The 23451-nt window shown below is 45.5% G+C and overlaps 1 protein-coding gene across 1 annotated transcript in view; it reads right to left on the reverse strand.

Moving 5' to 3' along the window:
- Positions 1-476: 476 nt before the first annotated feature.
- NMT1 (N-myristoyltransferase 1) overlaps positions 477-23451 on the reverse strand; it is a 254696-nt gene continuing 231721 nt past the window's right edge. The window contains exons 10-12 of the mRNA XM_078645135.1: positions 13147-13314; positions 1299-1436; positions 477-851 (exon numbers count right to left, since the gene is read on the reverse strand). Of these exons, the coding sequence (XP_078501261.1) occupies positions 831-851; positions 1299-1436; positions 13147-13314 (327 nt within the window). The 3' untranslated portion in view covers positions 477-830. The remainder of the gene's footprint in view (positions 852-1298; positions 1437-13146; positions 13315-23451) is intronic.

The following is a 23451-nucleotide window of genomic DNA, read 5'->3' on the forward strand; positions in this document are numbered from 1 at the left end:
AGGCATCAAACTGCTTTTGTCTGCCCAAGCAAGCAAGCGAACCAGCAGCAGATGGGACAACTGGCAACACCAAGCCATAGCCCTTTGTATTGGCAGATTTCCCTTCTCTTCCTTCAACATACATTCATCACCCCTCACCCCTTTTGAGAGGAGTAGTTTGCCAGTCGACAGCCATTCAGAAAGTCAACAAACCATGCTCCCGCCAGCTAACATTGTAAAACCAATAAACCATACCATCCTTCTAAGACTGGCAAATGCGAGGCTTCTTCCCAACAGAAACCAACTTCAGTTGACTTCTGGTTAATGTTCCTCCAGAAATCCAGCAACGCAATGATACCTTGTGCAACTTACAACCCAAATCAGTGTCATGCCAGAGGTGATCTCAGTTTATTCCGCGAGGAGGAGGTGGCAGAAGTAAAGTACAATTTGGCCAAAAAGCAGCTATGACGCATTGTTAAAGGTCGGAATCTCAAAGATTTAAAATATATATATATATAATATATACTTTTTATTACTATTCACCCGTTGACTCCATGTTACGCCAATCGTGCAAGAGCGTTCAGCAGTTGTACATTCCCTTGATCACACCAGTAGGACGAGGAACTTTGTAGTGGTGCGATGAGCGGAGGAGAGAACAAAAATATGGAAAGAAGTCTATGCCAGAGAAGGGGGCGCAGTCCTCACCCACTGAAAACAATCCTTACATCACTGCACTTGGCTCCCATTTGGTTCAGTTCAGTCCTCTGCAAGCAATTCCAAAAGATCAACGTTTCGGAGGTCAGTTGCTGGCACAGCTCAGTGGCTTCATCTAGTCCCAGAGGACCAAGGGATTACTGCAGCACCAATCCCACCTGTGGAAAGCAACAGACGTATTAAGAGTACTGGAGAGAAAAAGGCAAGAAAAAAGCAGCAGACTTAAGATAGGCCAGGGTAATGCAGAGACAGAAAGCAATTACAGAAACAAACATAGGGAATGAATTTGAGCCAGTGAAAATAAGTTAATTCTGGACTTCCCTCTCACCCCCTCCAACAGTTGTCAATGAAGAATGTGCACTTTACAATCAACTGGCAAATTCAGAGTGCCAAAATTCAAGGCTTAATCAAGAGATGCGAATTTCAAGATCTAAATGTGGACTCTGCTTCACTGCTAGAGTCCTGGTAGTCATTCCACTGAACGGCCTGATCTTCAAGATCCTTGCACTGTCCTCCTCAGAACGCATGGCCTTGACAACACACCAAATCCAAGTTGAAATACAACCCCTCCCCCACTTTGTGTCTCCTCTTCCAGTGGAAGTTACCTTCTCAGCTCCCATGCTGGGGCACTTCCAATTATACAGGTAATACTGCAGGTTTCCGTCACCAATGCCAAACTTCAGCTTCTCCAGGAATGTTTTGTTCTCCATTAGATCCAGGGCATTAAACACGTCAAACCCTTTCTGTGGAGGATCAAGAAAGGGTCAAATAGAAAGTTACCTCTACAGAAGTAAAGGTACGTACCATGAGGTAAGAGTGAGTATGAAGTGTACAAAGCAATCAGGATCACAAAGGGGGAGAGAGAGTAAGAAGACAATTATTGGAAAGCAAGCAGAGGAGAAAGGGAACATGCACACAAGAAGAGAGCAAAGTTGAGCATGAAGGAAGATTCAGGCACTCAAAAGAGGAGGGCTCATGCACTATTAGTTCTGGGCATCAAAAAGCAGGCACAGTAAGGATAAAAAAAGGCACAGAAGACGAAATTGGAATAATAACACAAGAATGGCGAGAAATAGAACAAGCATTTGCAATGCAATAGGTCTCGCATCAGGAAAGTTTGAGCTATTGGTATTGTAAATGACTAATATTTTATTTATGTGTTGGTTTTGAAAATAGCTAAATTAATAGCTTTGTAATTCACAATGCCAATAGTTTTAACTTTCGCAAATGTGACACCTATAGCATTTATAATGCAATATGTGTTGTATTTACGTGACTTAAATGTATTGATATTACAAATAACAATGTCTTCATTTTTTTAAATAATTAATACTTAAATGAAAGTTATTGTGATTTATAATGGCAATAGGTTAAACTTTTGTAAATAACTTTTGTGAAGATTATGTTCAGTGTATTTTATTGTGATGAAAATCCAAGAACAGAAGTGAAATATTAACATCTTTTTGTGACATTTGTAATAAAGCTTGAAACATTGAGAGAACATATTTGAACTAGTTGTTGTTGAATGGTTGAACAGATTGATGTTGTGGTGGCGACGGGTGATGCTGTGGCATTGTGATGCTGTGGTAGCGCATAGTGATGCTGTGGTAGCGCATAGTGATGCTGTGGTAGCGCATAGTGATGCTGTGGTAGCGCATAGTGATGCTGTGGTGGCGCTGAGTGATTCTGTGGTGGCGCTGAGTGATTCTGTGGTGGCGCTGAGCGATTCTGTGGTGGTGCTGAGCGATTCTGTGGTGGCGCTGAGCGATTCTGTGGTGGTGCTGAGCGATTCTGTGGTGGTGCTGAGCGATTCTGTGGTGGTGCTGAGCGATTCTGTGGTGGTGCTGAGCGATTCTGTGGTGGTGCTGAGCGATTCTGTGGTGGTGCTGAGCGATTCTGTGGTGGTGCTGAGTGATTCTGTGGTGGTGCTGAGTGATTCTGTGGTGGTGCTGAGGTGATGCGATAGATAGAGGGAGGGCGATGGATAGATAGAGGGAGGGCGATGGATAGATAGAGGGAGGGCGATGGATAGATAGAGGGAGGGCGATGGATAGATAGAGGGAGGGCGATGGATAGATAGAGGGAGGGCGATGGATAGATAAGAGGGAGGGCGATGGATAGATAGAGGGAGGGCGATGGATAGATAGAGGGAGGGCGATGGATAGATAGAGGGAGGGCGATGGATAGATAGAGGGAGGGCGATGGATAGATAGAGGGAGGGCGATGGATAGATAGAGGGAGGGCGATGGATAGATAAGAGGGAGGGCGATGGATAGATAAGAGGGAGGGCGATGGATAGATAAGAGGGAGGGCGATGGATAGATAAGAGGGAGGGCGATGGATAGATAAGAGGGAGGGCGATGGATAGATAGAGGGCGATGGATAGAGGGAGGGCGATGGATAGATAGAGGGAGGGCGATGGATAGATAGAGGGCGTAGGGTACTGCCCCTAGAGTACCCTATTCCTGCTACAAGCAGCACACAGCATTGACGACACATGAGCTGTCCTGCAAAAAGTGTACATTTGTGGTCCCTGAGGATTAGTTTTTGCCCCTTTGCTCTAAGACAGCAAAAGTGAAAAAGAATGAGAAATAAATAGAGATAGAGAATGTGAGAGAAAAATTAGAAGAGGAGAGAAAGAGACAGAGAGGGAAGGATGACAGAGTGCAGAAAAACATGTAAGCGAGAAAGAAAGAAAAATAAGGCAGAGAAAGATAGGATATGAAAATAGAAGAAATAAATGAGGATAAATAGATATAGAAAGGAGCAAAGGAAAGGCAGTGAAGGAAAAAGATACATTAGAAGAAAATTAAAGGAAGAAAAAACGAAACAGTGAAATGAATGAATGAAAGGAGAAGAAAAAAGAATGACAGAGAACGGCATAAAGAGACAAATAAGGAAATCAGAATTGAGAGAGGAAAGAAGGCAAGAGAAAAAAGACAACAAGAAAAGGATGTGGTGTAAGGCAAGAAGAAAATGAGAGGTACAAAGGCAAAGAGAGAAGAACTTAAAATAAAATGGGAAAGAAAAAAAGGATATATTTTTTGAGTTATTAATGTCTTGAGTTGATGTTGTTTCTTGCAGTTATTGTAATGATTTAAATAAATCTGTTATATGTATGTATTAAACAACATCCTATATAGAAGACACGGCCATGATCTAAATATTAAAAGATGATGCAGATATTGAAAATACCACTAGTTACGTTAATCACCGATACAAGAATATTGATACATTAAAAAAGCGTAATAGGTTATTGTTGTTGGATAGCTAGGAATGTAATTAAAATAAGAATGAACCCGGCCTAAAAGCATAAAAAGTCAACATTTTGTAAATGTCAGTGTCTTTTACTCCGCATCATGTTTGAAACTGCAGAAAGTGAGAGGTGTCTGCCTTATAGTGTAGAGTCTGCAGCAATTATGACGGTTTTGTCATAAACAGCTTTGCATTTAAAATATACAAGTCCAGACCAGCAGTGCGCAACAACTTTTAACTCCTTACAGAGTCAATAGATTTCACGCTAACAATATTTTTGAAAGGTCAAAAGAAAATCCGAGCGCAAACATTTCCTGAGCCTATCATATATTGGGGTACTTTGCGCATCGGGGTTGAATGATAGGATAAAATGCGTGAGCTAAGTAGTACTATGCACAAAGTGGAACGTAAGGGTCTATGTCCTTTTCCCATTCAACAGACACGTAATGGGTGTGAAAACTGTAGTGTGGTGAACGTAACCCCAATGATCGGATTGCGACACAAGTATAACTCATGTTACATGAAATGACAAGTTTCACATAAATACGTTCACCATTACATTTTCTTACACAGCCCAAAGGAATTAAATCTGAAATACTGATTATCCACGACAGATTAACAAAATACACATGTCAGTTAATACGTTCCTATTAATACACATTTGCGGGGGGGGGAGGGGGTTTGTGTTGGGGCGCGCGGCCGCTGCCCTGTTCGGATTTCACGGTTTGCTGGCCTGGGGGCAAAACGGCTGGTGGGGGTGCTGAGGGCGGCAGGGTGCGTGCCGCAGTGAGTGCATGGGGATAGGGTTCGCGTGTCCGTAGGGTCGGGTTGTCTTTGGGAGGGGGAGGGGGGACGAAGCGGCGGTGGAGTAGCGCGCTTAGGGGGTGCTCCTTGCTCCGGCAGGCTGCAGGCATTGTGCGGGGGCCTCCGGTTGTTTCGGCGTGTCGGGGGTGGGAGGTGTTGCAGGGGTGGCCTTGGGGGGTCCCGGCTTCCGCTTGCGGTTTGCGGGCTGCGCGGTTTTGCAAGGACGCTATTTTGTACCTTGTAACAGACGATGCAGGCCCTTCTTCCACATTCTCGCCAGAAACGCCTCAAATAATTGTCCCGGCTTCCGCTTGCAGTTTGCGGGCTGCGCGGGGCCGCGCGCTCTCCGGCGGGTCTGCCCTGCTGCTGCGGTTGTCCTCGTGGTAGGCGCCCACGTGGGACGTGCTCGTGATGCCTTGGCGGGGCTTGCTTGTGTGCTTCCCAGAGAGACAGGAGATTGGGAACGCGCTCGCGCGGCCGGCTCCGATCGCTTTTCTGACCGTGCGCTTTTCTGAGCGTGCGCGTGACAGTCTCCTGTCTCCTGGGAAGCAGACCAGGCAACTATAGTATCGCGCCTGCGCGATGGCATATGGCTTTGCCAGATGCATCGCAGGCGCGAGACCTAAAAAGGAGGAGCTGGCAGGACAGGATGTATTTACGAGGATACTGGGCCACATTACTGGGCAATACCCCGGCTGGGCTTCATCATTTGCCACTGGTGCGCCAAGGTCTAAGGAACTACTGCACTCCAACCAGAGAACCAAGCTGCTACGCCAACAGTAGCTATGTGGAGCACTTAAGCTTTACTGGCGATGATGGCAATAAGTATGGAACTCAAGCACAGTTTTAAATCGATCACACTTATTATCTCGTCACAATATATTTTTAAAAAACAAACATTATCTGGCTATATCAGGACCCACAGCTCCTAGAAAGTGTGTACATTTTTTGTTACAGACCTCTGGTATCATCCATCAAGCACCAAAAATAACTAGAACTAGAACTCATTGAAGTGGACATGTCCCAAGCCAGAACAAATTCATCCACACTAATGTGAAAGGAATAACTTGCAACCCCTTGGAAAGCAACAGCCAGACTACCGAAATCACTGCAATACTGAACAAATAGCAGGCTCTTCTCTGTATATGTGCCAATAGGAAAAAACTATTATAATGTACATTTGGGTCCAATATATGCTTCCAAACCGGTTTAAAGCATATACATGTAAATTGTTATAGTTCAAACAGCACGTTAACTTGTGGGTGCACTTTTGTGAGTTTTCGCTTATTCTTGTAAGCATACAAGCCTTGGTTAAGAGTAAATAGAACTAAAATGTATCAGAAAGAATGTTAAAATGTTTATGTAGATATTCCACCTTCTTGCACACCGAAATTGCGGAATATACGTCCATTAAAACTTTGGATATGTTGATAGTGTGCACCTGCCATTACCTAGCCACTGCTTCTGTATTACAGTATATGTTTGCATAGTTTCTCATCTGCCAGGGTTGCAAGGAAAGGGCAACAAGGCTACAAGTTACTGCTCCAACTGACTTTCAAAGGCAGAGATTTCCTGGTGCTGGTGCTGGAAATCTGCTAGTATCCATAACAGACTGGCAGGTGTTACACTTTAGGGGCTCATACCTTTCTACTAACTGGCTGTGACTGATAATTTCGGGTCACAGGCGGACCCACAACATCGGAGGCACTGAATTGGCTCACTGCTTCATGGTAAAAGCTAAGATTTAGGGTTAGGGTCCAGTAGATCTTTTAAACTACTGTAGCTTTCAAATCATGAAAGGATAGTTAGGTGGTCTGAATGGTTCTGAACTCAGGGCGAAAAACAGGTTTAGAGGTAGTAACTTAAGGAATATCTATTCTTTACCAGTGGGGCTGGGAAAAATGTGATACAAGTACCCACAAATTCAAGGGCGTTACATAGCAGATCATAAAGATGCAGATGACAAGACAATGTCCAGGCCATCAAAGGCACCAGTCAGCCTGATACTCGTCCAAGCCTCGAAAGGATTGGGGTTATCGCATCAGAGGCTGGGGACACTGATGCTTCCTATAAGTCAGCCATTTAGAATAGCCTCTGAATTTCAGAAACCGGACTGTTTAGCAGGGGTCATGAGAGCAACAGGGCATGCAGTAGCCCTACTTTCTTTAAAACAGTAAGGATTTTCGCCACGCGAACCATGAAAAGGCATGTCCATGAGATGCCCATTCATCTCCAGGGAATCCTGTGGAGCACATACACGCAGGGTAGCGAAGCACCAAACTAGTGCCAACCAACGTCACCACACAGTCAGTTTTATCAAGGCCAGGGCAAATTACTTATTTTGCGGAGTGTTGATAATCCTGAATGGTTTGAGCCATTGATGCCCTAAGATCTTCAAGGACCTTTTGCAAAATCTCACTGGACATACCCCAGAGGGCGTGTGTATATCAACCAAATTAACAAACTGTTTTGACTATGTGTAAGGCTAGGCTGGCAGAGGAGAACACACATTTTCTGAATGCTTTAATCCTCCCAGACTCTACCTGGGCAGAGCTGCGGGGAATGAGTTGGGTTTCAACTTGTTGGCTGAAGCTTGAACGACCAGAGTTTCAAGAGTACAGTGTTTGGTGAGAAAATTTGGGTCGCCAGGCAACAGTTGAATGTGGGACCACCTGCCTATTCGTGGGCAAACAACAGGGCTTTAACCAAGGGTCCTTAAAACAAATCAGTAAAGGGCCTCATTGAATGGCAGTAAGGGCTCAGATGTGGCTGACTTAGGCTGCAAGAGGTCAGTAAAGACATTTGCCTTAACTTCAATGGAGGGTAGTTTGGGTCCAAGACCTCAGCTGCACTTCAAATTAACACAACAAATGAGGCACTCTTCCGCTGGCTGTCCAAATAGCATGCTTAACCCAGTATCACAGCCCACTGGCCTCTTATTATTGTCATAATGGGGGTGCTTTTAAAACATACCCATCTGGACCCCACCATCATCATCTCAAAGTGATAGCAAACTTTGATCAGAATCTGAGCCGAAAAGACAATGGAGCCACTGAGGGCACATTTGTACTAGACCAAGAAGATGATTGGGATCATGCGCTTTTGTGAGTTAGGAGAGCAACATCCATTAAGATTGTGCTGAAGTGAGGTTGGGGTCAAATACTGGAAAACGCACTGGATCCTCAAGAACTGACTTGACTGAATTCACTAAAGATTCGAGGATTGGCAGCTAATGTATTACAACGTGAAGACTTGATGGACGCTTCCTCCTACTACTACAATAAAGTTATCTTATCATATTATGTGTGATCATCTACTTAACAATTCATCACCAGGAACCTGGTAGTTTTATTAGGTTTGGTTTGGAGCACGAAAAGTGGATAGTTATAGCTAGGGAATGGGTTGGGAGCTATCTTAAGTGAAGGATTCTAGCAATCAAAGAGATGGAGGATACTGGAGAAAGCCAGTAAGAAGTGGATGAACAAGTGTATTAGAGAAGGAAAATTTAAAATAATTTCCTGATTTGGCATCAATTATTAGGAACAGCTACTACACAACTTTAAGAAGCAATTGTTGTTCAGGTAAATATTCTACATCCAGGACACAAGAAGGCAAGTCTTCTGGAACATACCGAAAGTACTTTATATCCCTGGAAAGAAGCATAGTGTAGGGAGCTGGGTTCTTGTTGCTTTACCCCCTGCTTTTGCGTGGTATTTAATGCAACTTTAACTGAAGAGTACCCGGTACCTGCTAACCAAGTCCCCAGTACCAGTGTTCTTGCTCTAAAAATCTCCACTTGTTTTCCCAATTGGCTAAACCTTTAGCACCCTCTGTAAGTCCCTAGTAAATGGTACCACTGGTACCAAGTGCCTGAGGTATTCAAAAAGCGGGTCCCTAAGGGTGGCAGCAGCATCAATTGTGCACCCCTAAAGGACCCCTCACAAAACACATGCAAGGCTGCCACTGCAGGCCGTATGTCTTGGTGTATACAAAAGTGAAAACATGACTTCCCTTTGTGCCATGTCCCCTAACACAGCATGTGATATTTTTAGGTCGCCCCCACAGCAGGCTTTACAGGCCTAAGACAGGGAGCTGATTATTACATGTGGGGGCATACCTTTCATGAGCGTATATGCCTCTGTGCTGGTCAGTCCTATTACTGCCAGTGTATAGGGAAGCCATTTAAATAAAAAAAAACATGTGCTGGACACTAGTGAAAAGGAGATCGCCAGCAGGCATCTTGTAGTTGTAAACCTCTGGATCTATGCCCTCTTAAGATCTTGAAGGACTGTAGGGAAGTCTTGCTGCCCCTCTATCTTGAGGTGATGAACCATGCTATGACGGAAGGCATTTTTCCGCCAACCCTAGACCCGGAGATATTAAAAAACTTTCGTCCAATATCTCTGCATCCAGCCCCAGCGAAGATGCTTGAGACACACCTCAATCAACACCTTACGGCCTTTTTAGACATCCCTGGCCGCCTGGACCAGTCACAACATGGTTTCAGGAAGTTTCACAGCACCGAATCGGCTCTCACAGTGGTCGTAAATAACATTCGCGCGAAGGTCGACCAGGGCCAGACCACTTTGCTGGTCCTACTCGACCTAACAGCGGCATTTGACACCCTATCTCCCTCTATCCTAACAGCTCGTCTTAGGGAGATAGGGGTGGAGGGCCCTGCGTTGAGTCTCTTGGCCTCCTTCCTCAATCAGAGGGAGCAGAAGGTCAAGTTGGGAGAGTTCCTGTCCCAAGCTACACCTGTGCAATGTGGGGTCCCGCAGGGGTCGGCGCGGAGTCCCACACTTTTCAACATTTATGTGGCCCCACTTGCCAGGTTGGTAAGATCTTTTGGGATGGATGTGGTGTCATACGCCGATGACACCCAAATTATGGTGTCTCTCTCCCACTCGGTGAGCACATCCGCTTTCAGCTTCAGGAACTGCATGGAGGCAGTCGCGCAGTGGATGATCTTGAACTCGCTGAAGCTGAACGGAGAGAAAACCGAGGTCCTGGTCTTCGGCGGAGACCAGGATGTCTGGTCTAGTGACTGGTGGCCTCCCTCTCTTGGAGCCTGTCCCTCACCCACGAAATCAGAGCGGAATCTGGGCGTTTTGATGGACACCTCGCTTGACATGGTCCAGCAGGTAAACAGGACGGTCTCCACGTGTTGGGGTATCATCGGGATCTTGAGGAAAATCACACATTATCTCTCCCTCCAAGCCCGCAAACAGGTCGTTGTTGCTTTGGTCGCATCACGGCTAGACTATTGCAACGCGCTCTACGCAGGCATCAATAAATGCCTGATTCAACTCTTGCAGACCGTTCAAAGCGCGGCAGCCAGGTTTGTCCTTGCCGCCCCAGCCTCTCCTCTGCCACTTCCGCTAGGAAAAGCCTGCATTGGCTCTTGATCCAGGCAAGGATCACTTTTAAGATACTTTGCCTTGTCTATGGGGCCCTGTTTGGCGAAGGCTCGGAAGGTTTAAGATCCCTGCTGGTTCCTTATGTTCCCAGCAGAAATCTGCGCTCCTCTAGCAAGAATCTCCTATCCGTTCCCCGGTTTCGCAGAGTCATGTGGGGGGGGAAGGGCCTTTTCCTCCCTGGCCCCCAAACTCTGGAACAACCTCCTCCCTGAATTGAAGACTCCACCTTCTATTATGCTTTTCAGAAAAGCATTAAAAACGTGGCTCTTCGCCGAGGCATATCAATAATCCAGCACCTGGCTCCGGTTCTATTTTTTTTCTTAAGTATATTTCTCTGATAGGCGCCTTGATGCCCGTCGCGCATTATAAGATGGCTTTCATTCATTCATTCAACATTCATTCAACCCACACGGAGTCGAGCGATGGATTTACCAATACATGCACCCAAAGGGCACCTTAGAGGTGCGGCCCCCATAAAACCTACCAGCTACTGGTTTGCTCCCAGAGTGGTTTCTGCCATCCTGCCACCCAAAACATAGTTCTGTCCTCCTAGGGTGAGAGCATCTGCTTTGCAGGACAGGGGGCCCAGAACAGAAGCCTGTCTGGGAAGAAGGTGTAAAATCCCCTCCCACAGGATGATTAGTTGATAGCCTCCCCAAACCGTCAAGATTCAAAGAGCTGCCACCTATGGAATGTGAGTTTGGCTCCCCGCACAGGAGATGAAGCGTTCACCTTTTTCCAGTACTCCCTCGGCACCTGGACAGGCGGGAAAAATGTTAGTCAGAAAGTCATTCCACCTCCAGGCTAGTACCACCCCTAAGGTGGACTAAACGGAGGTGGGCACGATTTTTCAGAAGTAGCCATCTTTGCGATATACTTAACAATTCTGGGACAGGGTTTTGCCCACTTCCAACAAGAAGTGATCATATAGGTGGCGTAGTGACCCCAAGATCCAGTAGCCCATTGGCTACTACCCAACACTTCCCTAAATCCAGTATTTAGGGGATTCCTTGGCTCCAGAGAAGGAGATTTTGACGAGCTAAGAAAACAGGGGACACCAAAGAGGCGCAAGAGAAGAGAAGAGAGAAGAAGCAGCTGACCTGGTACCAGCCCAGCTGGACTGTCCGCATTCCTCGTCAAAAACTGCACCAAAGTCAACTCGTCCTGCAGCTGTTGACTCCAGAAACAGCCTGCCTTCGATAAAGAACAAAGACCAGCCTTGGGACAGGGGACCTGTTCCCTGCATCTTGCAGCAAATCCAAAAGAAAAGACTCTGGGGCCTTCGGAACAGCCAAAACCCAACAGCTGAAGCCACCACTGAACCAGTTGCTCCAAGCCAGAGTCAATGTCGGCCAACTGTTCTAACATGGTCCCCCAGCCCTCCAGAGAATGAGTCCATTGCAGTTTCGCCGCTTGAGGACCCCTCAGAAGTCACATGTAGCCTCTGCACGCAGGCCCCCTCTACAGCGACTGCTCCCAGTAAGGGAAAGAACTACACCTAAGGACCCCGCTGCACCTGTTGTCCCTGGGCCATGGAGAAGAGTACCAAAGGTGTCCCTACATCACAAGGCCTGAGCCCCTCTGTTGGTTCAGCCTGACTGGCCTCCTAGTCAGAGTCTACAGCCTCCTTTCACAGAGACCGATCTACATAGAATAACATTTGGCTCCCGATGCGGTTTTACACCCTCGTGCTGCTGGTTGTGTATGCTTGGTGCTGCCTTGGACCTGGTCCACTACTCGCCTTAAATCCTAGAGATTGGTCCCGCAAGTCACTACACCTGTTTGCAGAACATGCTCTTCCTTCCACGGAATAACATTGCAGAACTTAAAAATGGCACTGTGTCCACTTTTTGAACTGCAAATAATTCAGATTTAAAAAAACTTAACTGAACGATTTTTCTCGGATACCTAAACATATCTAATGATCTTGCTTTTTTTTAAAAAACAAATTGGTGTGGATCTCCTTCTTGAGTCGTGCGTGTCATTTATTGATCACGGTGTGTATTTGAAACTGTTGTGCACTCCTCTACGTTAAGGCTGCTCGACCACACTACCTCTAATAGAGCACCTCAGGATTGCTAGAGCAAGCCCATGTCCACTCATAAGGGAACCCCTGGACTCTTTACACTGTATATCAGATTGATGTATCTCAAAGAGCCAGCTTCCTACGCATAGTCTCTCTAGCACTCATTGGTACAAAGATACAGCAGTGCTTTTCTAAACTGGGGGAAGAGAATGATTGTGGTAACCAAGTCAATGCTATGGAACAGTGCGAGTTAACAGCCAGATCATCAGTGGGATGCCTATGAAACAAAAAGGCAGTTCCCCAAAAAGAAAGACTTGCAAAACAGCATCAAGCACTCTGGTCATTGCGTCATTCATTCTAACACCTGTGAAACATGCAACCATTGCAAATCCAGGCAGGATTTACCCACAGAAGTCTCAACAAAGCCTAAATATTTGTGGAAAACCTTAAATCTGGAGATAAAGTATTTATCAGTCAAAGAAAAACCCAAGTAACCAGATTTTGGGGAGTATTTCATGCCTCCCCAAAAATTATTAGGTGAGCTTTTGGCTGCAGGGTAAAACAGTGACCACTGCAGGCTCTTAATGCTTGTTGAAAAGTTAATGAGGCTTACATAAAATGTGACCATCAATAAAAAAAAGGGAGGTAAACAGAGCAGTCACACTAAGAGGCCCGCAAGGAACAGGAAGCAAGAGAAAGGCCATAGGGATAACGTAAGAGTCGGTGAGTAGGTAAATTAAGATTAGACGAAGAGGGATGGGACAGTAAAGTGCGTGAAAAGGGAGACAAACAGTGCACAGGGGAATAGGAAAAATCTATTGTAGGAAGCTGGACTACAATGAGGGAGAGGGAAAATAGTATAGGGAAAGACCGCAATGTACAGAAAGGGGTTGGCATTTGAAGCTTTTCTTGAATACACTAGGCTGTGCACAGACTAGAGAAGCTTACCGATTTTGCAAGTATGAGAGCATCATTCATGAGGTCGACAAGTGGAGTCTTGCTGTGGACATTGTAGAAGGAATAGGCAGCTTTCAGGCTCTTGTGAGTTGGGTGGTTCATGATAGTGGACGGCAGGGTGTAGAAGCTGATGAAATCAGTCACATCGCCATCAGGTGTCTAAATTCCCAAAAACAGAAGGGACAACATGTTAAATAACAAACAGGGACTGACATACGGATGCTGGCAGGTAGAAGCACTTAAAAGCATATGGGAAGCACAAAGGCTAAACAGTAGGCTTTTTGGTGGAGAGATGGTAATACTATTTCAGGTAGGTATTCCATCTAAGATCATATTCCTCATCCTTTAAATATATCGCTGTATGCCAGATTAGATCCAGATAATTTCAACAGCAGTGATCCCAAGGATTCCAGCAGGAGGTATCATGCAGGCCTGCTCAGGCTCCACACTGCCCCAAACATGACAGAACTGAGCCACATAAGTGCCATCCTTGCCCGCTGATGTCAGTTTATTGGCTCCTCCATTTCGCACACATACATGGAGTGAAGAACAATGATTGGTGAACATGTGCTGCTGAACTGTAACTTAGGACATTTTAAAGAGGTTATATAAGTAACTCCACAGAACGGTGAGGAGGGAGAGCAGTGAAGAATCTGTAGTTAGATAGAGCATCCACCAGATATAGTGTTGCCAAAAAGTACGTAACATGGTCTTCCGCTGGGTACTTCTAAAAACAGACTGCTCACCTTAAGAACTTAGAAGAGAGGGGGGTCTGAATTTGTCATTCCACTGATAGTCATTCAACGAGCAGAGATCAAAAATTGGTTGGAGGCCCCAGTCCTATTTTGGGGCAAGGAAGTTGCATGAATAGCATCACTCGTATATCTCGGAGTCCGGTACCCATTCAACTAGAGAGAAAAGATTTACCTCAGGCATCAGGATTGTCAAATGCTGCGCTGAAATACATTCTGGCATGGGAGGAAGATGGTGCAGGGAGGAAATGAAGGGTAGTGCGCAGCCCCTTTGAATAACCTGTAAGACCAATTTATCTAATGTTATACATTTCAAGCCATGAAAGGAATGTGGAATCACACCAGCCCAGCAGGACCAGTTAAGGACAAATTAAAGCAACTTCTTAGCCACTGTGGCAAGGGAGCAGGAATTGGAGGACTATTGGAGCCTACTGTCCTGTGTGATGCCTGCTGGCCCCATGCCCATCACCCCGAAAGGACTTGATGGTATACTGTAAGGCTAAGTTACTTACCTGTAATCCTAGTTCTCTTCTAGGGGTATCCACCTCAAAGTCATAAGCACTGAATATTCCCGCCCATGCGCGGTGACCCTGGAAAATATACATATATATATATATATATATATATATACACATATATACACACACAAATATACATACACACACACATAATATATATATATATACACACACATACATATCCAAAACACACCGCTCCGACTCCTGGAGAAGTAAGAGGCCACACGGGGGTCCGGTTGGAAGCCTTTATTAGGACACCACAGGCATGATGCATTTCGGCGCTCCTGCGCCTTCCTCAGATGCCTCTGCATACATGACGCTATTCCACCCACACTTTAAAATTGCCTCCTGTTGTGCTCCCCATTGGTTGAGGAGCCTCACCTCCCAATCACCTGTCACCACGCCCACTGTAGTGCGTTGCCACATACTACAGTTCCCAGAGTACATCGGGATGGGCTGTGTTGGGGTGGCGGAAAAATGAGGAACAGCTGAAATAGTCCGAATAATAGGGGCAAAGTGCAATATCCAGGTTGGCGGTTGTGTTTTATGAAGTGTCCAAATGCCTTATTGGGACCCCACTGACGTTCTAGCCCCTTGTGGAGACTGCAGGCGGGCCAAAGGACAGGATACACGGATTCCTGCCACCTCGTGAAGTCACGAGCTGCTCCTTGCAGAAGCCCTGTCCCGAGTCAGCACTTCACATACATATGTACACACGTACATATTTTTTTCACCAATCAAGAAAAATCACCAGAAAAAAACGCACAAGGAGAAGTACTGCTCTGAGACTTTGTCTTTGTAACATACGCAAACAAACCAGGAGGACCAAGAGACACTTGAACTGCCTTTAATGAATAGCAGAAAAGTAGTCTTGCAAAGAAAAAAGCATGTATTGTTAGCCCATATGCTGCACTGGAAACCTAACAGCATTGAAAATGAAAGCAAATATAACATAAAAAAATTGGCACCGTGCCTTTAAAGCAGCCATGACCCCCAGCTTCCCATCATGCCACAGGGGTGACAGTTAGGTCAGTTGTTATTTGTGGAGACCTGGAGGTCAGGGCACAAAGATGACATAATTCTGGATCATTTGCCCAGGGAGGTGGGTGGGTTGCTTATGACTGATGAGGATACCTCTGGAAGAGAACTAGGATTAAGGCAAGTAACTTATCCTTCTCTTCCAGGGGGATCCTCATCCATAGTCATAAGCACTGAATCGAATAGCAAGCCCATCCTCTACTCCTGCGTGCAAATGATTACCGTAAGTCCACTCTGGAGAGTGGACTGTCTATCAGTGCAGGCGAGTAATCCCGCTTGGAAGAATGAATACAAGAGGAAGACCAAGAAGGTGCTCTACGCCTCTTGCGGCGGCTACTGGAAGTGGACCTCCGACCTGATGGAGATGGAGACCAGTTCCGCTGACGACCCCTGGAAGGAGTGGTAGGGGAACAATCCACTGCCTGCACCAAACGACCCAGAGGAGATCTATGGAGAGGGCTAGAATAGTCTAGAGGCTGTTGGATCAGAGTAAATGTCGTTTCCTGCCAGTGGTGTACTAGAAGGAGATCTATGCTCTTCTTCCTGGTGCACAGGAGGAGCAGTGGCCTGCGGAGTGGATTTCTGCATTTGCCGTTCTGGAGACTGAGAAGAGGAACTTCTTGACGCCAAGATAACCTGAGGAGATCCTGCCACCGACACTGAAGGATCAGAGAGGCCCTTTGAGGCAGAGTGGTGCCTCACCGAGGGCGAGCAGTGTCGACATCGACAGCTGAGAGTGTCTCGACGTCAAGCGGCTATGCGCCACCAAGACCTGAGAGTCCACTGATGGAGTTCTTGGCCTCAATGTCGGAAATCGCAGAGCCGTCTGTTTTGAAGTCGACCGATGCACCGTCGGAGACTGGTGCTTCGACATCAGGAGAGAACTACCCAACAGAGTTCAGAGTCTTGACATCATACAGGGAGAAGGTGATGGGGAGCGTCTTTTTGGCGTTGAATTTCCTCTGGACACCGTCACGGCTGACCGAGGCCTTGACGTTGAGCGCCATCTAGTGGACTACAAAGGAGGACTCTGCTTCGACGTCGAACCCCTTGTTGACATCGTAGACGACTTAGGCCTAAACGTTGACCGCCACCTAGTTGACGACAACAGAGGACTACGCCTCGACGAACACCGTAACGACGGAGAATGAGGTCTCAACGTTGGACAATGAACAGACACCAACGGAGAATGACTCCTCGACGCAGACAGTCGACGGGTTGGCGGAGGATTCAACGCAGGAGTAAGACACGACGTACCTCTGCTTTGAAGATTGTGACGACGACCGATGCTCTAGATGGTGATGGCGCTGAAGCGGCTGTCGTAGTCGTTTTCTTAATCAGTGGAGGCATTTTCAACGCCCAGCCCGACGCCGAAGAAGAACAGACAGGAACTTTACTTTTGGAAGTCGACCTGGGCCTTTTCTTCCTGTGTTTCACAGGAGATCTGCCTTAGGAGGTAGTAGACTTCATTTTCTCTCCTTGAGAGTGTGTCTTGACAAATGTTGGAAGATCTCAGGAGAATGAGACTCAGGAAGGCAGAGAATACAAACAGAATGGGAATCTGTTTTAGCCTTCTTTTTCCCACAGGAAGGGCAAGGATCAAACAGAGAAGGCATCTGAGTGGAAAATATGCCAAACTGCTAGGAATAAAGCAACTTTCTACTCCTACAGGTGTTGTATGTCAAAATAACAGAAGTTACAGGAAAAAAGATCTTTTCTGACAAACGAGCCAAAAAATCTTTGGAGCGGAGTAACCAGGGTCCTGACTGAAGGAGCCGGAAAGAACCACTGACCTAACTAACTGTCACCCCTGAGGCATGATGAGAAATTGGGGGTCATGGCTGCCTTAAAGGCACGGTGCCAGTTTATGAGATGTTACATTTGCTTTTATTTTCTCTGCTGTTAAGTTTCCAATGCAGCCTATGGGCTAACAATGCCTGTCTTTTTCGTTGCAGGACAACTTTTCTGCTATTCATTAAATTAAAGACAGTTCAAGCCTCTCTTGGTTAACCTGGTTTGTTTGCGTATGTTGCAAAGACAAGGTCTCAGAGCATTGCTTAGCCTTGTGTATATTTTTTCGGGGGGGGGGAGCAGCATGGATTGGTGACTTATAGGTGTGTTTTCATATATAATGTTTATATATTTTCCGGGATCCCTGCGTATGGGCGGGAATATTCAGTGCTTGAGGAGGATCCCCCTGGAAGAGAGCACCAGTTAGGAAGGCTGAAGTTACTGATTGGCTAGCACCCTGGAATAGTGTGAATTTCTTACACAGGTGGAATGCTGGAATCAGTAATCCCAAAGGGTGTGATGCGGCTCAGACATCGTTTTTTCCTCTAGACAGTTTGAAACAATCAACGGTCAAATCTGCTATTTAGACCTGTATACCTAGAAGGAATCCCGGCAACCTCATCTAATCAGGTCTTCAAGGCACAACACAAATGTCAAACAGCACTGCTAATGCAATCTGTAGTATCCATGTTTGTATGAATGACATACTTTGCTGCATCCTATCAATGATGTATTGTCTGAGGGTCGAGTCTATATCGGTGCCAGTGCTGCAGGAACCAGTATGGAAGGTTGTACCAGAGTCAGTACGATCCTAGATTCAAATCCCAAGAGAACAAAGTTTCTTACCTGTCGGTGTAGTTTTGCAGCTTGAAGAATTTTCTGGATTCACATGCTGTGCATTATTCCGCCATCCAGTGGTTGGGTCCGGAATTGTAATATTTGTTTCCTTTTGTTTTTTTTGTTGGTGGGCGTCGACATACCACCATTTGGTGTCCTCATGCAACGCCAACGGGCTTCCTCCGGAAGCTCCCACCTTTGGTCGCCATCTTTGGATTCTTTTTTTTTCTTCTCCTCATATTGCCGTTCTTCCTGGTAAAGGAGGGTTGGTTGGCAAATTAAACCAGAAAATTCTTCAAGCTGCAAAACTACACCGACAGGTAAGAAACAATTTGTTTCGCAGCATGGATCTTTTCTGGATTCACATGCTGTGCGTAGAATTTGTAGAAGTTTACTAGTCTTGTGGTAGTTGGGTCAAGATGAACTTTGGTTTGTGAATAGACGTTGTAAGACCTTTTGTCATACTTGTGCTTCTTTATTCATTTGGATGTACACACAGTTGCAGCCATGCAGATGCCTTGAATTGGAGTATTAGCTAGAAAGGCAATAGTTGCCCCTTTCTTTCTTGGAGTGTGCCCGTGGGCATCTTGTAAGACATGTCCTGTCTGCGGCATAACTGTATGGTTTGCGCTATCCATCTTGCAATGGTGTATTTGGTTACTGGTCTTCCTAGAAAACGGTTTGCAAAGGATACAAAGAACATTTTTGCTTTCCTATATTTCTTGGTTCTTTCAATGCAGTACATGACCGCCCTTCTTGCGTCAAGTGTGTGCAAAGCTTTCTGCTTTAGTCTTTGGGTTTTGAAAGAAACTTGGTATTTGTTTACTCTGATGTGGAATTTTGATACCACCTTTGGCATGAATTGAGGATCTGTCCTCGTGACAATCCTGTTACTATGTATTTAGTAGTATGTTTCTTGCAGTGTTAGTGCCTGTAGTTCACTAACTCTACGTAGGGATGTTATTGCCACTAAAAAAAGCTGTTTTCAGTGTGAGCATTTGTCGCGTTGCCTTGTGCAGTGGTTCGAATGGTGCTTTCATCATTTGTGCTAGAACTATGTTCAGGTTCCATGTGGGTGCTGTCAGCATTTTTGGAGGTGCAATTCTTTTTGCTCCTTCCAGGAAACTTTGGACCACATGTGAAGTGAAGAAACCTTTTCCGGTTTCCCCTCTGGTAGAAGATACAATTGCTGCTGAATGTACTTTTAATGATGTATAGCATAACACATTTACTGGAAGTAAATTAAGTACTGTAGCAGTGTTCTTTCCCTTGTAATCTTCTTTGAAAGACGTTTTCTAAGGCACCATTGTGTATATCTCTTCCACTTTGCTGTATTGCATTTCCTGGTTGTTGGTTTCCTAGCTTCTCTTAGAACAGCCATTGAGCTTTCTGGCAGTTTGAGATGTGCGAATTCTAAGCTAAGTCCTCAGGATCCATGCCGCTAGGCCTAAGCTCTCTGGTTCTGGGTGAAGTACTTTTCCATTTTGCATTGTTAGCAAGTCTTTTTTGGCAGTTTGCGCATTGTTCCTTGCGACATCTGCGTTATTTCTGAGAACCAAGTTGTGGTGTGATGAGAATCATTGTCATTTGGCTGATCTTGCATTTGCTGATCACCTGGTTCATTAATGGGGAGAAGCGTATGCAAATATCCCTGACCAGACTATCCATAGTGCATTCCCTAGGGACTGACTGCAAGGTCGCCTGGATGGGAAGTTTTGGTATTTTGCATTGCGGGATGTTGCAAATAGGTCTATTTGTGAAAATTGTTTTGAGTTCTGTTTGATTTCGTTCCCACCGGTGGGATGATTTGTCTGCTTCTACATTGTCCTTCCCTGGTAAGTGTACTGCCATCGTCTATTCCCCTTGGAATCGCCCATCTCCAAATCTCCAAATCTCCTGAGCTAGCGTTGAGTGCTACCGACTGAGTTCCTCCTGGTTTGTTGATGTAAAACGTTGTTGTGTTGTCTGTTTGTATTGTATCAACACTCTTCTCCCGTATAACTATTTCTGAAAGGCTTTTAAGGCTAAAAATAATTTTTTTTACTCCAAGATATTGATGTGTTTCACTGCAGCCTGCTGTATATACAATCCCCTCATTTTGAGGTTGTTCATGTGTGCTCCACATCCCATTAGGGAGGCATCTGTTATGGTCACTGTTGGAGTTGGTGTTGTGAAAAGTCTGCCCTGTGCTAGGTTTGTTTTATTCCACCATGCCATCTCTTGATGAACTGTCTGCGTGACAACCACTAGATCCTGCCAACTCCCTGTTGCTCGTGACCACTGTTGCTGAAGCCATTCCTGGAACGGTCTCATGTGTAGGTGAATGTTGGGGACTAAATGAATGCATGAAGCCATCATTTCTAGCAGCTTCCCCCACTGTCCTCACTGTCAGAGCGTGGTATAGATGTGTCTCCTTCAGTATTGCTAGTGTTCTTCTGTCGCTTGGAAACACTTTCCCTAATATTGGGTTGATTTGTCCCAATGCATTGAGAAACCTAGTTGAATTAGTGTTTCTATTACTAGCTGTATATGCTGTTTGCATAGATTGTAGGAGCTTGCTCTTACTAATCAGTCATCTAGGTACGGGTAAACATGAATTCCTTGTCTTTTTAGGTGATCGGCTACCGCAGCTAGGCATTTTGTGACCACTCTTGGTGCAGATTTTAGGCCGAAAGTTAGCACCTTGAACTGGTAATGCGTCTTGTTGATGACAAATCTTAATAGACTCTGGTCTCTAGTTCATGTGAATGTGCAAGTATGCATCCTTTAAGTCTATGGTTGCCATGTAGTCTCCTGTTTGCAGCGGAGGTATGACCTCTTACAATGTTGTCATTTTGAACCTTTGAGTCTTTATGAATTTGTTGAGGAACCTTAGGTCCGGTATTGGTCTTAAAGTTTCGTCCACCTTTGGGATAAGGATGTACGTGGAGTAAATGCCCTTGTTCCTTTCCTTGTGTGGTACTTGTTCTATTGCATGTTTGTTCAGAAGTTCTTGTACCACTTGGACAAATTGAGATATTTCCTTTTTGTAATGTATCTTCTTCCTTGGTCTTTTGTTTGGAGGTTTCCCATCAGTTCTATGCAATAAAGTACTGTATTATGTTTAGTATCCATTTACCTGAAGTTATCCTTTCCCACACTGAGGAAGTATTTTAATCTGCCTCCTACTGGTGTAGTATGTTGCAGGAACGGTTTGATTTGTTTTGTTTTCCAATTTGCCTTGTTTTTCTTTTCTGTAGAACACTGTGATGTCTTTGGCGTGTGTCCAAGTTTTTGAGTGCTGTCACTTGTTGGCGGTTTATGGCTCCCTCGTTGTGGCTGGCCTCTTCCCAGAGGGTGCCCTCGAAAGGACTGCCTCCCCTGTTGGTATTGCCAGTTCTGCTGCAGTCCCTGACTTCCTCCTTGATAAGTCTGCTGAAAGGTTTGGTGCGAGGGTGTAGGTTGGTGGTTACCTTTGCCTATTGGTCTCTGAGGGTGTGCCTCTGAACTGCAGTGCCCCCATGGACTTTGCGGTTTCATGGTCTTTCTTTAATTGGTTCAGTTTTTCGTTCATCACACTTCCAAATAGCTGTTCTCCATTGAAAGGAGAATTTATTTTGTCCCTCTGGCTTGAAACCAGAGATTTGAAGCCATGCATGCCTCCTTTCTTTATTCCGATAGCCATTTGCCTACTGGCTGTTTTAGCAGCATCTAGCGCTGATTTTAAACAGGTGTTTGCCATGTTTTTCCCTTCCTCAACTAAGTGGTTTGCCCTTCTTTGAAATTGGTCGGGCAGGTGTTTTAACAGCTCTCCAACTTCTTCCCAATGTTGATATTCATGCCTATTGATTAAAGCATTCGAATTAGCTATGCGCCACTGAATTGCCTTATTTCTCTCCACCTTCCCTCCCATGAGATCCATCCTTTTGCTCCCCTTGTCAGGTGGAGGGCCCACATTAGTTGGTAAATTAGCTCTTTTGAGCCGTAGAAGATATGACGGAGTCAGCTGGCACTGAACCCCTGATGTACCTAGGATCCTTAGAGGAATGTTTGTATTTTTTCTCTCCTCTTGGCGGGACTGTCTTTCAAGTGGCAGGTTCTTTAAAAGCTACTTTATCGTGATCCAAAACACTTGGCAACATAGGAAGGAATTGGCTTCTTGCTTAACTAGGCAGCAATATTTCTAACAGAAAACACGATTTGGGTTTTTCTTCTTCCAATTGCACTTCATATGTGTCTGCTGCTTTCTTTATGACTTGGTTGTACATTCCAATGTCATCTGGTGGTGAAGGCCTCCATGGATATGTCTCCACTGCTTCTTCTGGTGATTCAGCGTCAAAATCTTGCCATTGCAGGTCTTGAACCTCCGAAGTAGCCGAACCCGCATAGGTTTGTTCTTCCTTTCCCACAAAGTAGTATTCTTCCTAGTTTTGTGGTTCGGGAGTTGTTGGCGGCAGTAATTCAGCGACATGTTTTTCGATGTCAACATTGATCCAAATTTTCGGTGGAATTTTGAAAAGTTTCATCTTTTCATCAAAATCTTTCTTGTGCTGCAAGATACTTGCCGTTTCTGCTTCGTCTCTTTCTCCATATCCAACGTGTTAATTTCAGCGTCAAAATGTTCCGCCTTTCTCTTTGAGCTTGATGGCGCTGCTGCCGAAGCCTGTTTCGACCTCTCTTTCTTGGACATCTGCACGTCCTTTCCGTGACTGTCTTTCGACTTCTTTGAACTTTCTAGGGTCTTTTTGCCGTCTCCGAGTCCTTGTCTAAGGATCCGACGGATTGTTTGCCCTTGGACACGCTTGCGGACGTCAAGTGTTTTAACGCCGAGGCTCCTTTCGGAGGCTTAGAGTCAGATTTTCTGGACTCTATTCTCTTTTTCGAGGTCGACAGTTCCCTTACTTCCTTTGGAGTCTTCTTCTCGACTTGTAAACAATGGGATTCTATCAATGTGAGTGGTGACTAATTTTATGTGATATTCTCTAAACTTGTGAAAAACTACAATGTGAAAATTAGGCCTCTCTGTGGGTGGCAGAATGAGGGCACTGTGTGTTTTTAAAATACCCCTCACACACTATGAATCCCATAGTGTCATTCTCCCATCATTGGGGTCTTCCCGTCCCTCTACGGGGCGGGGCGTGCTTCAACCTACGAGTGACGCGGGGGCACTTCTATTTTTCTCCCACTTCAGACTGCCCTCGGGTGCATGAGACTGTATTTGTCGCACAACTTTCAGTCATGACTATAGTCCAAGCACCAAAGGCACACCTTGTGTAGCTCCATGACCGTTATCTGCATCCTGCATTCTCTGCACACTTTAAAGCCTGGAGTTTTTAGTGGAAATATGAGAATATGATTCCCTAACATAGACTTGGCCAACC

This window comes from Lissotriton helveticus, chromosome 5_1 (assembly GCF_964261635.1).
Source record: "Lissotriton helveticus chromosome 5_1, aLisHel1.1, whole genome shotgun sequence".
Taxonomy (NCBI): Eukaryota; Metazoa; Chordata; class Amphibia; order Caudata; family Salamandridae; genus Lissotriton; species Lissotriton helveticus.